Source organism: Pelecanus crispus, chromosome 9 (genome assembly GCF_030463565.1).
Source record: "Pelecanus crispus isolate bPelCri1 chromosome 9, bPelCri1.pri, whole genome shotgun sequence".
Classification (NCBI taxonomy): domain Eukaryota; kingdom Metazoa; phylum Chordata; class Aves; order Pelecaniformes; family Pelecanidae; genus Pelecanus; species Pelecanus crispus.
In genome coordinates this window covers 6,790,238-6,802,365 of record NC_134651.1, presented here as the reverse complement: position 1 = coordinate 6,802,365, position 12,128 = coordinate 6,790,238, and the positions used below count along the sequence as shown (strand labels likewise).

At 46.6% G+C, this 12,128-nt stretch overlaps 1 protein-coding gene across 1 annotated transcript; it reads right to left on the bottom strand.

Moving 5' to 3' along the window:
* Positions 1-450: 450 nt before the first annotated feature.
* TMEM212 (transmembrane protein 212) lies at positions 451-7,233 on the bottom strand. Its single transcript, XM_009481043.2, is given in 4 exon segments — positions 451-783; positions 6,659-6,733; positions 6,736-6,793; positions 7,226-7,233. Coding segments are annotated over 4 exon segments (474 nt in total).
* Between the last annotated feature and the right edge of the window lie 4,895 nt (positions 7,234-12,128).

The following is a 12,128-nucleotide window of genomic DNA, read 5'->3' as shown; positions in this document are numbered from 1 at the left end:
AGGCTCTACCTGGAGCCGAGATGATACGTGCTGGGTGCTGGTGACTTTTGACACCTCTTCTGCTGGTCAGGTAACAGATCTGTGTCACGCAGGCTTTAACGGCTCTGTGCATTAATGGCAGTGCAGTGTTCACGGTTGTAAGGAAGAGCAGAAAGACAAATCTTCAGGTTCTTCTTTCTGTAATGTCAAAAGCAAATTGTATAATTTCCAGAAAACTTTGCCCAGCCTTTAAATTCAGAGGCCCAGGCTATGTATGCTAAAGATGTGTCCCTCTGTACCCCGTACACCCCAGTACCATTTCGGCTAAAGGGCCAAATGACTATTTAGTGAAGTGATTTAAACCTGGAATGATGCACGTTCCTTCAGGGGCACTACTGAAGCACAAATGCAGTGCGAGTGCATTCGGTATCTGTCTGTCCTTGCACAGCCGTGCCGCCCTCCTGGCCGCCGTTACGGCGGAACAGGCAGCAATCTGCCTTCCCTGCCATGGCCATTGCTCATGCTTAAAGGTCCAAACTGGAGCAGTCTCACAAAAGTCATCACAAAAAACAAAGATGCACAGAAAATGGCCAAACTGAAGCGCAGGTCTGGTATTTGCAGGGTGAGCTGGTACTGCTTATAACGCGATGGGTCTTTGCAGAGCTTTGGGAAGTCAACGTAGGGAAAGGGAAAGAGGACTGCGTAACCGAGGTGATCGGTCCCAGTGATCCCAGTAAGCGAGCAGTAGCAGTACGGGCCAAGGAGAGGAGATGCAATGGCAGCAGCAAATTGCACTTGAGGTGCCTGTGATGCTCAATATGCCGAAGGCGAAACTAGTCCCCCGCTGAAATGGAGACAAAAGCATTTTAGCACTTGTCTGACCTGCTGAGAGAATTTTTTTTAAAAAAAATTTAAAACTGAAGAGCTCAGTATTTTTGTATTTCTTCATTTCCAAATTGGGGGGGAAAAAAACCCTGTTTTTTTTATATTCAATCTCCTTTATTCTGTGTTCAAAAAGGGGTGTGATGGTAAGGAAAACTAGCAGCTTGAATGTCATGAACTTATTAAAGAAAAATGTGAAGGGAAGACAAAGTCATTGAAACCATATTTTACTAAAAATACGAGAAGAATAAATTGGAACAGGTATACTTGTGCAGTTTGTCATATAGCATATAAGTACAGTGGGTGGCCTTTAAACTGCATACTTGAATGCTAACAAAGTTCCTCATTATAAAACAGAAAATGTGATAGGAACTGGCAGAACTACCGTGCTGGTGGGATATTTAATGTGCACCCTCTGTAAGCCCTGCACAGCACATTTGATCCACGATATTAGCAAGAAAAGTGCTTTCCTCTTCGGCAGCGTCGTCCAGATTAACTCTGCCGTTCCCGTGCCAGCTCCTGCGTGTGACACCATATGGACTCCTGGACTCGTCACCCCGACTGATGGCACCCTGCACTGGGTCACCACCTACCCCTGCCCGCAGCAGCTCCGGGCGGTGGGATTTCGAGGTGACTGAGCTCAGCTCTGGGGCAGGTGGGTGGAAAGTTTTGCTGCTTGAGCCGGCACGAGCTGTCTTGCTGCTGGGTGCTGAGCCCTCTGCTCTCGTGCCGCCTTCTTGTCCTGGCACGTCCCTGCCCCGGAGGGGTTTGCTGTGGAGCCAGCTCCATCCTTTGTGCCAGCTGAGAGGCTTTTCCATGCTGGGGGAAGCCTTAGAAGGGCTTTTAGGAATAATTTACATTTCCTTTGATCCAGGAGCTCTGCAGGTAAAGAACTAAGGCTATTAGAGCAAGCAATAACTAGCTGCTGCGCTTGAACCTCCTGGGGAAGGGAATGGGCTCTTCTCTACCAGGCTGGAATAACCGCTCCGCATTTCTCCCTGGTCCAGTGCACAGAGAGTGGCTTTAAAAGGGGTTGGATTGTGCACAGCAGAGGCAGGAGCAGGGCCCTGCCAGTGTGCATTCAAGGCCAGTCGGGAGTGTCCTGGAAGAAAAGTTGAAATTCACCTTTTGTGGACTCAGGCGTAACATCGCATCCTTTTTGTGCACGGCATGGCCACAGACAGGTGGTGGTTACTGTTTGTTGCCAAAAGGCCAAAGAAAAGTGTTGTGTGCATAGAATCATGGAATGCTTTGGGTGGGAAGGGACCTTTAGAGCTCCCCCAGCCCAGCCCCTGCAGCGAGCAGGGACAGCTTTACCCAGCCCAGGGTGCTCACAGCCCCGTCCAGCCTGGCCTGGGATGTTCCCAGGGATGGGGCCTCCACCGCCTCTCTGGGCAACCTGTGCCACTGCTTCACCACCCTCACTGTAAAACATTTCTTCCTTATATCCAGTCTAAATCTATTCTTCTTTAGTTTAAAGCCATTACTCCTTGTCCTGTCCCAACAGGCCTTGCTAAAAGCTCACCCCCCCCTTCCTGCAGCCCCTGTCAGCGCTGCCAGGCCGCACTCAGGCCTCCCCGCAGCCCCCTCCTCTCCAGGCTGAGCACCCCCAGCCCCCCCAGCCTGGCCCCGCAGCAGAGGGGCTCCGGCCCTCGGGGCATTTCTGTGGCCTCCTCTGGCCCCGCTCCAGCAGCTCCGTGTCCTGCTGGTGCATCTCCTGGGTTTGTTACTCCCGTGCTCCTGAGCGACCTTGGGGCGTTGGGAGGGACGCGGCCATGCCCAGCGGGGGACACCAGCCAAGCCGCCCCGCTGGCACGGGCCACCCCTGCACGGTGGCTTCCATCAGGGCTCTCCTGCTGACAGATGGGGAGCAGGGAAGAAACCCAGGACACCACCGACAGGAGTGCCCGAAGGAGACCCCGGGCAGCACAGAAAGGGAGGCTATTAAGGTAATTTCAGTGTCTGCTTCACGCTGCTTTTGTCACTCTGGACAAGGAATGAGTTTGGGTTTGGGTATTCTTCCAAAGTGCTGTCAAAGGCACAGCGGACGCTTGCGTTATTCACCAGGTCCCCATCAGGGCAGGGTACATTTCGCCATCGTCCTTATTTCAGAACCGATTTTGACTGGGAGTGTGTCTGTGTTGATGATGGGGAGCTGACACACACAGGCACATTTTCATTCCTTTAAATACACCAGCAGTGACTCTGGCTTGCAGTGAGTAATCTTTTTTCCAGTGTAAGCATCTTGGACCCACATGTATCTTTGCTCCTAACTTCAGGCTGGTGAATGGAAAGAAGAGCTGAAGATGTGCTAAAGGCAAGAGTCTGAGTCCGAGGACATGGAAAATAGCACGATCTGGGCTGCAATTTCTGGTGCGACGTAGGAGACCGTATCAACATAGATCCAGAACCTTGAGTAATATTGTCCTGTGGTTTGATTTCCATTCTGGCACACTAAATGCAGTAAGGCCCAGGTTTTTCATGGCACTTTCTATTTTTTGATTTAGAGAATTTGAAAAATACTTGTCTTGAGGCTGAGCCTGAAGCTATAATCTTGGCATATCCATACCATAAAATTCCCGTGGATAAAAGCAGAAACATCTGGATTCATGAGTGGATGTTGGCTAAATCCACCAGAAAAAAAAAAGCCTTCAAGGGATCCTAGAGGGTTTTAGCCAGAATAAATAATACAACAAAATAAGAGTGCTATTAAGAGTAATTGTAATACTGAAGTTGAATTATAAGATGAGGGCCAAGCCCTTTTCACAATCTGCTTTTCCAGCTAAGAGCCCTTCAATTTACACTTAACACACATGTGGCTGATGGAACAAAGAAAAAATTGAAGAAGGATGAAAGCAGTGCAGAGATTATTCAGCCTTGCTGGTTTAGCTCCAGGCACATCATTTAAATGAGTAGATGATCAGTTTCCAGTTTGTTTTAAATTCTCTGGCAAGAAATTTTACACTTTATCCCAAAGTTGGATGTGCTTAAAACTTTTTTTTAAGGCTCTGCCATTTTGTTTTATTTCTTAAGGCAAGACTCTGAAAGTGCTCTGCAGGAGTCACCTGAGTGCTGGGACTGGAGGAGCAGCCTGGCTGTGTCACCGGTGGGGCCATGTCCCCGCTCCCAAACCACGGGGACCCTGGGACTGGGGAACATTGCTCCTTTTCTCCCTCACCCCTGGGAGGCTGAGCCCTGCCTTGCTGAGCCAGACGTTATAGCTAAGCTCAGCAGCACCCAGATTCAAGGGAAGTGGCCAAACCCACTGCATCCCACAGACTTGCAGCCTCTTTGGCTGCACCCTGTTGTACCAGCACCGCTTGCCTGGTTTAAAGCTAGTGAAAGCAGAAAGGTATGTATTGCTTGCCCCTTGCATCTCCGTGTTTCCAAGGTTGAGAGCTGCTGAACAGCACATCCTGTCACCACCCAGCCCCTTCTGTGTGGGTCTCCTCCACCTGCCTTGTGCCAAGTCTCCAAAGCTGCCACGAGCACCAGGTCATGCAGCATGTCTTCCCCTGCTGTGACGGGTGAACTACACCCACAGCCAGGCGATTAAAAAGTTGTATGTTGCTGAAAATGCCCTTAATGCACCATCCCTCCCCAACAGATGTAGTCAGCATTTCTCATTACCTGTACTTTGTCCGTGCAGATCTGCATTACTGACCCTCACTGACCTTGCATGTTGCGTTTCCCAATTCCTGGAAAGCCTTGGGCATTTGCCTGCTCAGTAACCTTCAGCCAACGCAGCTTGGCGTGAGTCGCTTCCTTGTGGAATAAAAACCCTATCAGTCACTCCTTGTCCCGTCCTCCCTCCTTGTTGCCATCGTCTTCCCTGCTGTGCATATCACAGCCAACCAGTTGAGTAGGTCCTGAGGGAGCTGCTCTGTTGGTACCGCTCTAATAGGCCCTCCTCCATGGGGAGACTTTAGGTTGTTCTCCATGGAGGTGTTTCCTGTGATGCACTACCAAAGCTTAATGCTCTCTGAAGACTGCCGCTAGGCTCTGAACAGTGGCATACATGTTTGGGGCGAGGCAATACTTGAAGTATGACTGGAAATACCAATGATACACAAATGGTGACATTTACGCTGCCTTATGTTCTATACAAGGAATAATCCTGTTTATACTATAAGGAGTGGGAGTTCAACTGGCCTTAAAATAGCCTCAACACATCTAGGAAATCCGTAAAAAAGGATGCCCCAGTATTTCTTAGGACATTATTTTCAGCAGATCTTGTCATTTAATTTGCTGCCAACATCTGTCATTTCCTCTACTGCGTGTTTCCCAGCACCCACAGCCTGGGCCTGAACCAAAAAAGCTCACGGGACCTGATGCAAAAAATTCAGAGCGCTGCTCTCTATTCGCATGGTATAGCATCTGGACTGTCAAAGGGAAACGAGGAAATACATCTGCTCATAGGTGTTAAAAAATATTTGTTTTACATTAGCTGCTATCACTGCCACTGTCCACATTTGCAGTTGTATTCTTCTACCTAACCTGAAGCTGAAGGCAATAGGAAGGTCTGCTGAAACTGCAGGGCTCTCTGTTAGGAACAAATAGTTCAAGAAGCTGAGGAATGAGAGATGAAGCAGAGCTAAATTTAGAATCTCAGATAAGAATATATCTGTATCTTCAGTGCTCTGTGGTTTTATTTTGCTCTACACAAAGCACACCTTGGTTTTGCATGGCTGTTTGCAGATTGTACGGACTCAAAGAAGGCTTGTGGAAAAAAAAAAAGGCTTTGATGTCTTCAGTAAACAAATAGCAGTGTTAAAAGATCTTCAGTTCTTGTTAGCATGCTGCAAACAGCTATGTTTGAAGAAAAATAAACATCCCAAGGTTGATGGAAGGGTAGGAAAGCCATAAAGTAGTGCAGTCAAATCTCTGGTATGAGGACATCAGAAATAACAGTGCCATGAAAAAAACTCCTTTTGGATTACGAAGAAAAGAACAAACTGGCGTGTGGTTTACCAGCCACGCAGTGGGAATACACGGGTATAAAACCCCATGGCTAAATCATTGCCATCCAAATCACAAGAATACTGTCAAGTCCACTGGAAAACCAAAGGTCGGAGTCCCCCGGGGATCTTCCCCTCCAACCACTGGGGTGAGGGGAAGAATACTCGGCCTTCCTCCAACCCCCCTTTTGACTCAGCTTCCTCAGTGCTTCACCCGCTGCCACAGGGCCACCAGCACCTCTTAACCCTTGCAGCTACGGGACCTCGTCCCAAAAAATCCTCATCGGCTTTTACGCTGTGCGACCAGCCTGTTTCTGTGAGGAGGCACCAGGCACGCATCGCGCTCTCAGTGAGGAGGACGAGGATTTCGCGGCCGTGTGCCTACCTGAGCTTTTACTCTGTAAAGCTTGTTGTACTTGTCTCATTGCATAACTTACAACACCCCTTTGGAAATGCGAAAGCTTAGGAAATGAACCAAAGAAAAGAGCTAAATAATGATCTCAATTACACCAGCGTAACCCTGGGGATGTTAATTTACATTTATGTCCTTTTAACAATCCAAATTTGGTTCAGAACAAGGCAGTTTGAGTTTTCTCTGTAAAGGGAAATTAAAAATCGGCAGGTCATGATAATAATCGATACACCAATATTTACTGCAAATTTAAATCTTATCAAGAGCCTCTAGGGAGCCTCTGGCTTTAGTTTCGTGTAATTCCAAGCATTTCTCTGTTTAAAGAGAGTTCACAGGAGCTAGGAAATAATTCAGACATAGTTGACTTTTTAAAGTCTCTGTAGCATCACTAACATCTTTCCTTTGATAATGTTTTTGTTCTGCCTACCAAAGCTCCATTCCAAATGGGACTGGCAAGGCAAACACTCCATCCAACGACACAGGGCTTATAAGAAAAAACAGGGGAAAAAAGCAAAAATTCTGGAAAAAAATGCTTATAATCCCAAAGGTAATTAGTATCCCTCTGGTAATTTCACATAAGCTCTTCACTTTCACTGTGAGCCTCTCCCTGTTGGACTCACAGCGAGGGTTTGTAGCAAAAGTCAAGGCAGAGACGGTTCGTAATAAACAGAAGCTCCTTAGAGACCGTAGCCATGGCATGTGAGAGCTGTTTACCTGGCACGATGAAGCATTATTCTGTTTATCTTCAGATGTTCCTACAGAAACAGAAGGTATTACAGTGTAGTAAATAAGGCCCCTTCACCACCAGTAACATGTTTTTGTTTTTTTTTTTTTTTCCAGACTCGTGTCCCTTCACTTTCAGCTGCAGAAAGCCCATCCTGTGATTTCTGAATTACTCCTTCATCCGTCTTCCCAAGAGGACAGACTGCTTCCCGGTGCAGAGAGAGCCAGAAACTTGCTGACAGCAACTGGGGTTGTTGTTTCCAACACTGACCTTCCCATCGCAGCCAGAATTAAACCGGCACCCTCAGTGCCAGCAGCATCTGCAGGACACGGCTGCGTCCTCCAGAGCAGAACCACCTTCTCCCCAGGGAGAGTTATTGTTGATGTAACGTGTTTGTAGCAGGGAAATTTAGAGCGAATAGGCTCTAGCCTGCGACTTGAAATCAAGTGAATCGCACAGCTAATGCTGTTGGTGTCTTTGATTGCCCCAGATGTGAAAGATAAGGCCCCTGAGAGCTCTGAGAGGCACTTTTGGAGGCTGGAGGTCGCTCCTAGGATCTGTTCCTTGGCACGGTGTGGGAAAGGCCTTTGATTTCAAAGGGATTAGGGCTGGGTGCCTCCCACTGCTCATCAGACTGGAGCCCTGTTTCTCCCTACCTGCCACAGCAAATATTTTGATTACAAGAGCCAAAGCAATTGTGTTGTGTACTTTATCATATGCAATCCCGGAGGCACACTGCTGATAACCATCAAACTCATTTCAGACCTGTGGTCCCATCCCGTTCCCCGCCCCGCTGGAGTGCTGCCACCAGCCAGGGTGGCACTGGGTACCACCATGTGCCCCAGGGCACGTCCCGATCCTCCTAAAGGAGACTCAAATGGGACAGTCACGCTTCTGGGTCAGCTTGCATGGCGGTGGCTCCTCAGGCTACTGCAATGACAATGTCCCCTCCGTGTGGCGGGGGAAAGCAGAGTGGCAATTTTAAGAAGCAGTAATTTTACCATTGAACTTACGCCTTTGAAGATCCTGTAATAACTAATTCACCCCGTCGGGTGGGATTCAGCACTGAACTGATTTATGGTGTAGCGCAGCGGGGCTGTGTGGAGCATGTTTATTCAAATAACAGCAGCCCTCTTTATCAAACACTATTCCACTTCTAGTTTAATTAAAACACAATTAGCAGGGCTTGCAAATTTCTTAAATGTGCCCAATCTTCTATGAAATTAATATTAATCTCTGTTCAATGTGCAAGTCAGTAAAGTGACACGTGGAAAATTACACGTTCTTGACTCAGGAATGCAAATCGGAGGATGACTTCACGTTCCTGAATGAGAAGATCGACATGCCAGATGTGCCTAGTGCCTGACCCCTTATAAAGGCTCTAAAAGATCACACGTAACGTTAAAATGTCATTTCATTGCATGCAGAAGGAAGAAAGAGAGCCTGATAGCTTTATGTTACTGAGCTTCCCATTTAATTTGGTTAGGGTGGTGTGAATGTCTTAATAACATGAAGCAGAGCCCTGATCTCTGTTCTGGCTGCATGTTTCTAATAGACACCCTAATGCCTTTCTCATGGCCGGAGTGTTTAACAATCCATATTTTCCTGCCATTAATTAGAAGTTGTATTTCATTCTCTGATGAAGAGCGAGCCTCACAGTGTAGCTGACAAGTTTGCAGTCCTCGCTTTGAGTCATGCATTGAATTTTACTGACTTGTTTTATCTGGAGATAAAAGCAACAAATGTGAGTACAGAATTAATACGTACTTTAAACTAACTGTGTTTTTAAGTCACAAAAATCAGGTGGCATTCAGTCTTTCCTGCTCTTACCATTTCCCCTGCTATAGACTCAAATGTCCTTTCTCTTCCCTTGCCCAACTGCTCACTCCCAAAATCCTGAAAGTTAATTAAAAAGAAAAGTATCTGGAGAGTGATCCAGGTCTCTGTCTTTAATAAGCGTGTCCCCATAGCAAATTATATAACAGCATTTTGTACACTTGTATTTTTCCTCTCCCCCAGCACATTCCACGCACCTACACAGTCATGCTAATTAGATCATGTAATAAACTTAAACGTGGCAAAAAAATCTGTTCACAGGGTGTTGCAAGACAGAGTTGGACTTGGAAAGCAGCCACTCATGAGTTTTGTTTTGTTTGAGAAAACCCAAAGGATGTTATTTTACTGAAGATGAAGCAAACCCCATGTAATAGGAGCTGTAATCTAAGGAGATGAATTATTTTATTTAAATAGTCCTCAGTGAGCCCTGATATAAGGGCTTGCTTACATGAAAAAAAAAAAAGTTTAACAAAGCCATTAAAAATAACTAAATGTAAAATAAAAAACAAACTAAAATTAGGTTAAACTTGATTAGTTTAGTTAAACTTAACTAAGCTTAACTAATTAGTTTAGTTAAACTTAACTAATCAAAACTAAACTAATGTTAATCCATAATGTATACCTAGAAAGGAGCCAAGTAGCAAGGAACTTTGAGCATCAGGTGTCTTTTAAGTGAAAAGAAGTGTCTACCTGGATATGGGGATAAATTCAAAATGCGCCTCCATCAATTTTTCTATAGATGGTCTTCAGCTGTGCATAACAGAGTAATCCCTGCGTTCACGGGGTAACGCAGGAGAGTGAGAACGCAGCCTTCCCTGACACAGCACCTCAGCAGTGCCGCCCTACCCGGCACGCTCATGTCTAGGGAAAAGAGTAATTCTGAGCACTCCGCGCGTTTGCCAGCAACGTTTAATGGGTCCCGGGTTTTACGATACAGTCAGTAACGTGATCGGCTGTCAGGTAGGCGTTGCTTCCTAATTTCAGTTCAGCTGCTAAAAGTTTTGGCCACTGGTGCACTGAATCTCATTTAAACCTGTAGAGCTATTGAGTCGGCTCTTAAATATAACCGCAATAATTTTCCTCTAGACAGACTGGGAGCATTACCAGATGACTGCACTTCTGCAAAGCTAACAAAGGCAGTGACACGGAGCATGGAAAAATGACATGTTATGAAACACACGGGAGAAGGAGCTGAGGTTGTGGCCGGGTAGTGGTGTGGTGGTCCGGGAAAAGCCAGTTCCCTGCCTGCAGATTTCATCCCACTGCCATTAATGAAGTATGACGATAACTTTCAGCTATATCCCTGACCAACACTAGATGTTGCTATGCTGCTACTCATATAAGCTATACATTAGCGAGGCTTTTAAACGGTATTTACTGCAATTTCCCCTTTCCTGTTGCTGTTATTCACTATATCGTGAATGCCGGGTGAGCTGCTACTTTAATTTACTTTTTTTTTGAAGTTTCAATTTTATTTGTATAATATCAAGTTTATATCCCCCTCAAATGTACACGTAAAACTTTACAAGCAACAGAGACTCTTATAAGTGATAACATGAAGCAACTCCTATATGAACGTCAAATATTTACTTAAACTCTGCTTCTGGATTTTTTGCAATCCAAGGGGAATGACATTGTTAACTGGACGATTCCGGGAACAGACTGACAGCTGCAAGGCCACGGAGGGAAGTTTGTTTATAAAGGGGGAGGGGGGGGGGGGAAGCATATAAAAAATTTAAAAAACTGTTTCGCCCTGCTGGGTTTCAGGCTTTCTACTCCCACATGTTTGAGTGGGAGAAAGGACAAATCTTAGGACGTTGATTTCCCCATGGCAACAGAAAACGGAAATTACTTTAACCCCATCTAGTGACAGATGACTCATTGCTCAGCCTGCTGCTATTTTCCAAGCACTAAAACAATACAGCTGCAAAGAAAAGGCCAGCCTATATTATCTCATAGGCTGAGCGCTGGGGCTCGTGGGAGAGGGCAATTTTCTGGCTGCCTTTTTATCAAAGACAGACAGAGCCGGAGCCTTTTGGCGATTCTTTTATTGTGTAAGGCAAATGTGCCCGCGCGCTCTCCGTCCCCGCGCCGCTGGAGGGCAAACCCGTGGTGTCCCTGGGACGGAGGTGATGCAGCGCCCGAGGGGTGAGCTGCTGGCGGGTGTCCTGCTGCTTGGTCCTCCTCGCCCTTCATCCAGTGGTCCAACGGGGCACGTCTGTGCTTTCGGTTTAAACAACCCCCCCTTGAATTATGGGCAATGAACCGTGCATGCGATAGAGGAATGATTCCTTCACAAATGCAGCCCAGTGAGGCGACAGCAGGTATGAGCAAGATTTCCAGGCCCCTACGTATGAAAAAGATATCTGATGGCAGAAGTGCATTTCTGTATTGCTGGGTAAGTCATAACAAGATCCCACAGGAAAGGCGGAAATAGAAACAGGCAGCTTTGAAATCTTAATTATCCTAGGTGAAAGGGTAATTAGGGAGAGCGGTTTCTGAGCAAGGACGGCGGAACCGTTATCACTTGGAGTCCTGGAACCCAGATGAGGTGTTGCTGTGAAAGACAAGCTTCAGTCCAGCTCGTAGGATGAAGAGGTAAGCTCAGGAGGTCAGCCTTAATGGCCGTATCTCTCTTCTTGCACCTTAGACCCCTTGCAGCAGAGCTGCACAGAGCTACCAGCTCATCTGAGGAGCTCCTCTGTTGAGCATCTCCAGCATCTGGACGACAACTCTTACTCAGCACCTGCTGGGCATGGCAGAGAAGGGCTGTTCTGGAGAGGAGCTGGTTTGAGCTCATGGATTCGAGGGTGGTTCTTCATCTGCCTCTTTCCACCAGCAGCTCAGTGCAGGAGGTACCTTCTCTACAAATGCTGGTTTTCCCAAATCCTGGTAAGGATTTAGCAAGGCTCAGAAGTAAGACTAGCAAGGCTTACTGATGCATTTTGCACATAAAATATTACACCACTGAATAGGGAAGGTATTAATGCTACCACTGGGATGATATACTGAGTAATAGGTCAGTCACCATCACTTTAGTCACCACAAACTAGGGGCAGACATCACAGTGTCGGGAAAGTCAGGACCCCAGGAAAACTACATGTCGGGATGGTGTCATGGGCTACGTGAAACATTTTCTTTCCCAGACAGACAGGCTGAACTGCTGGTACAATAGCTGAGTCTTTACTCAATCTTGTCATTTGTATGCCGGTATAATTAGTTTTCTGCTTCCTAACAGCAGAAAGTCAGGTCCATAAATTTCTATTTGGATAGTACAATTAACAAAAAGAATAACTCCATTACCAGTTTGTTCTGGAAACCAGACGCTGGGCTGCAT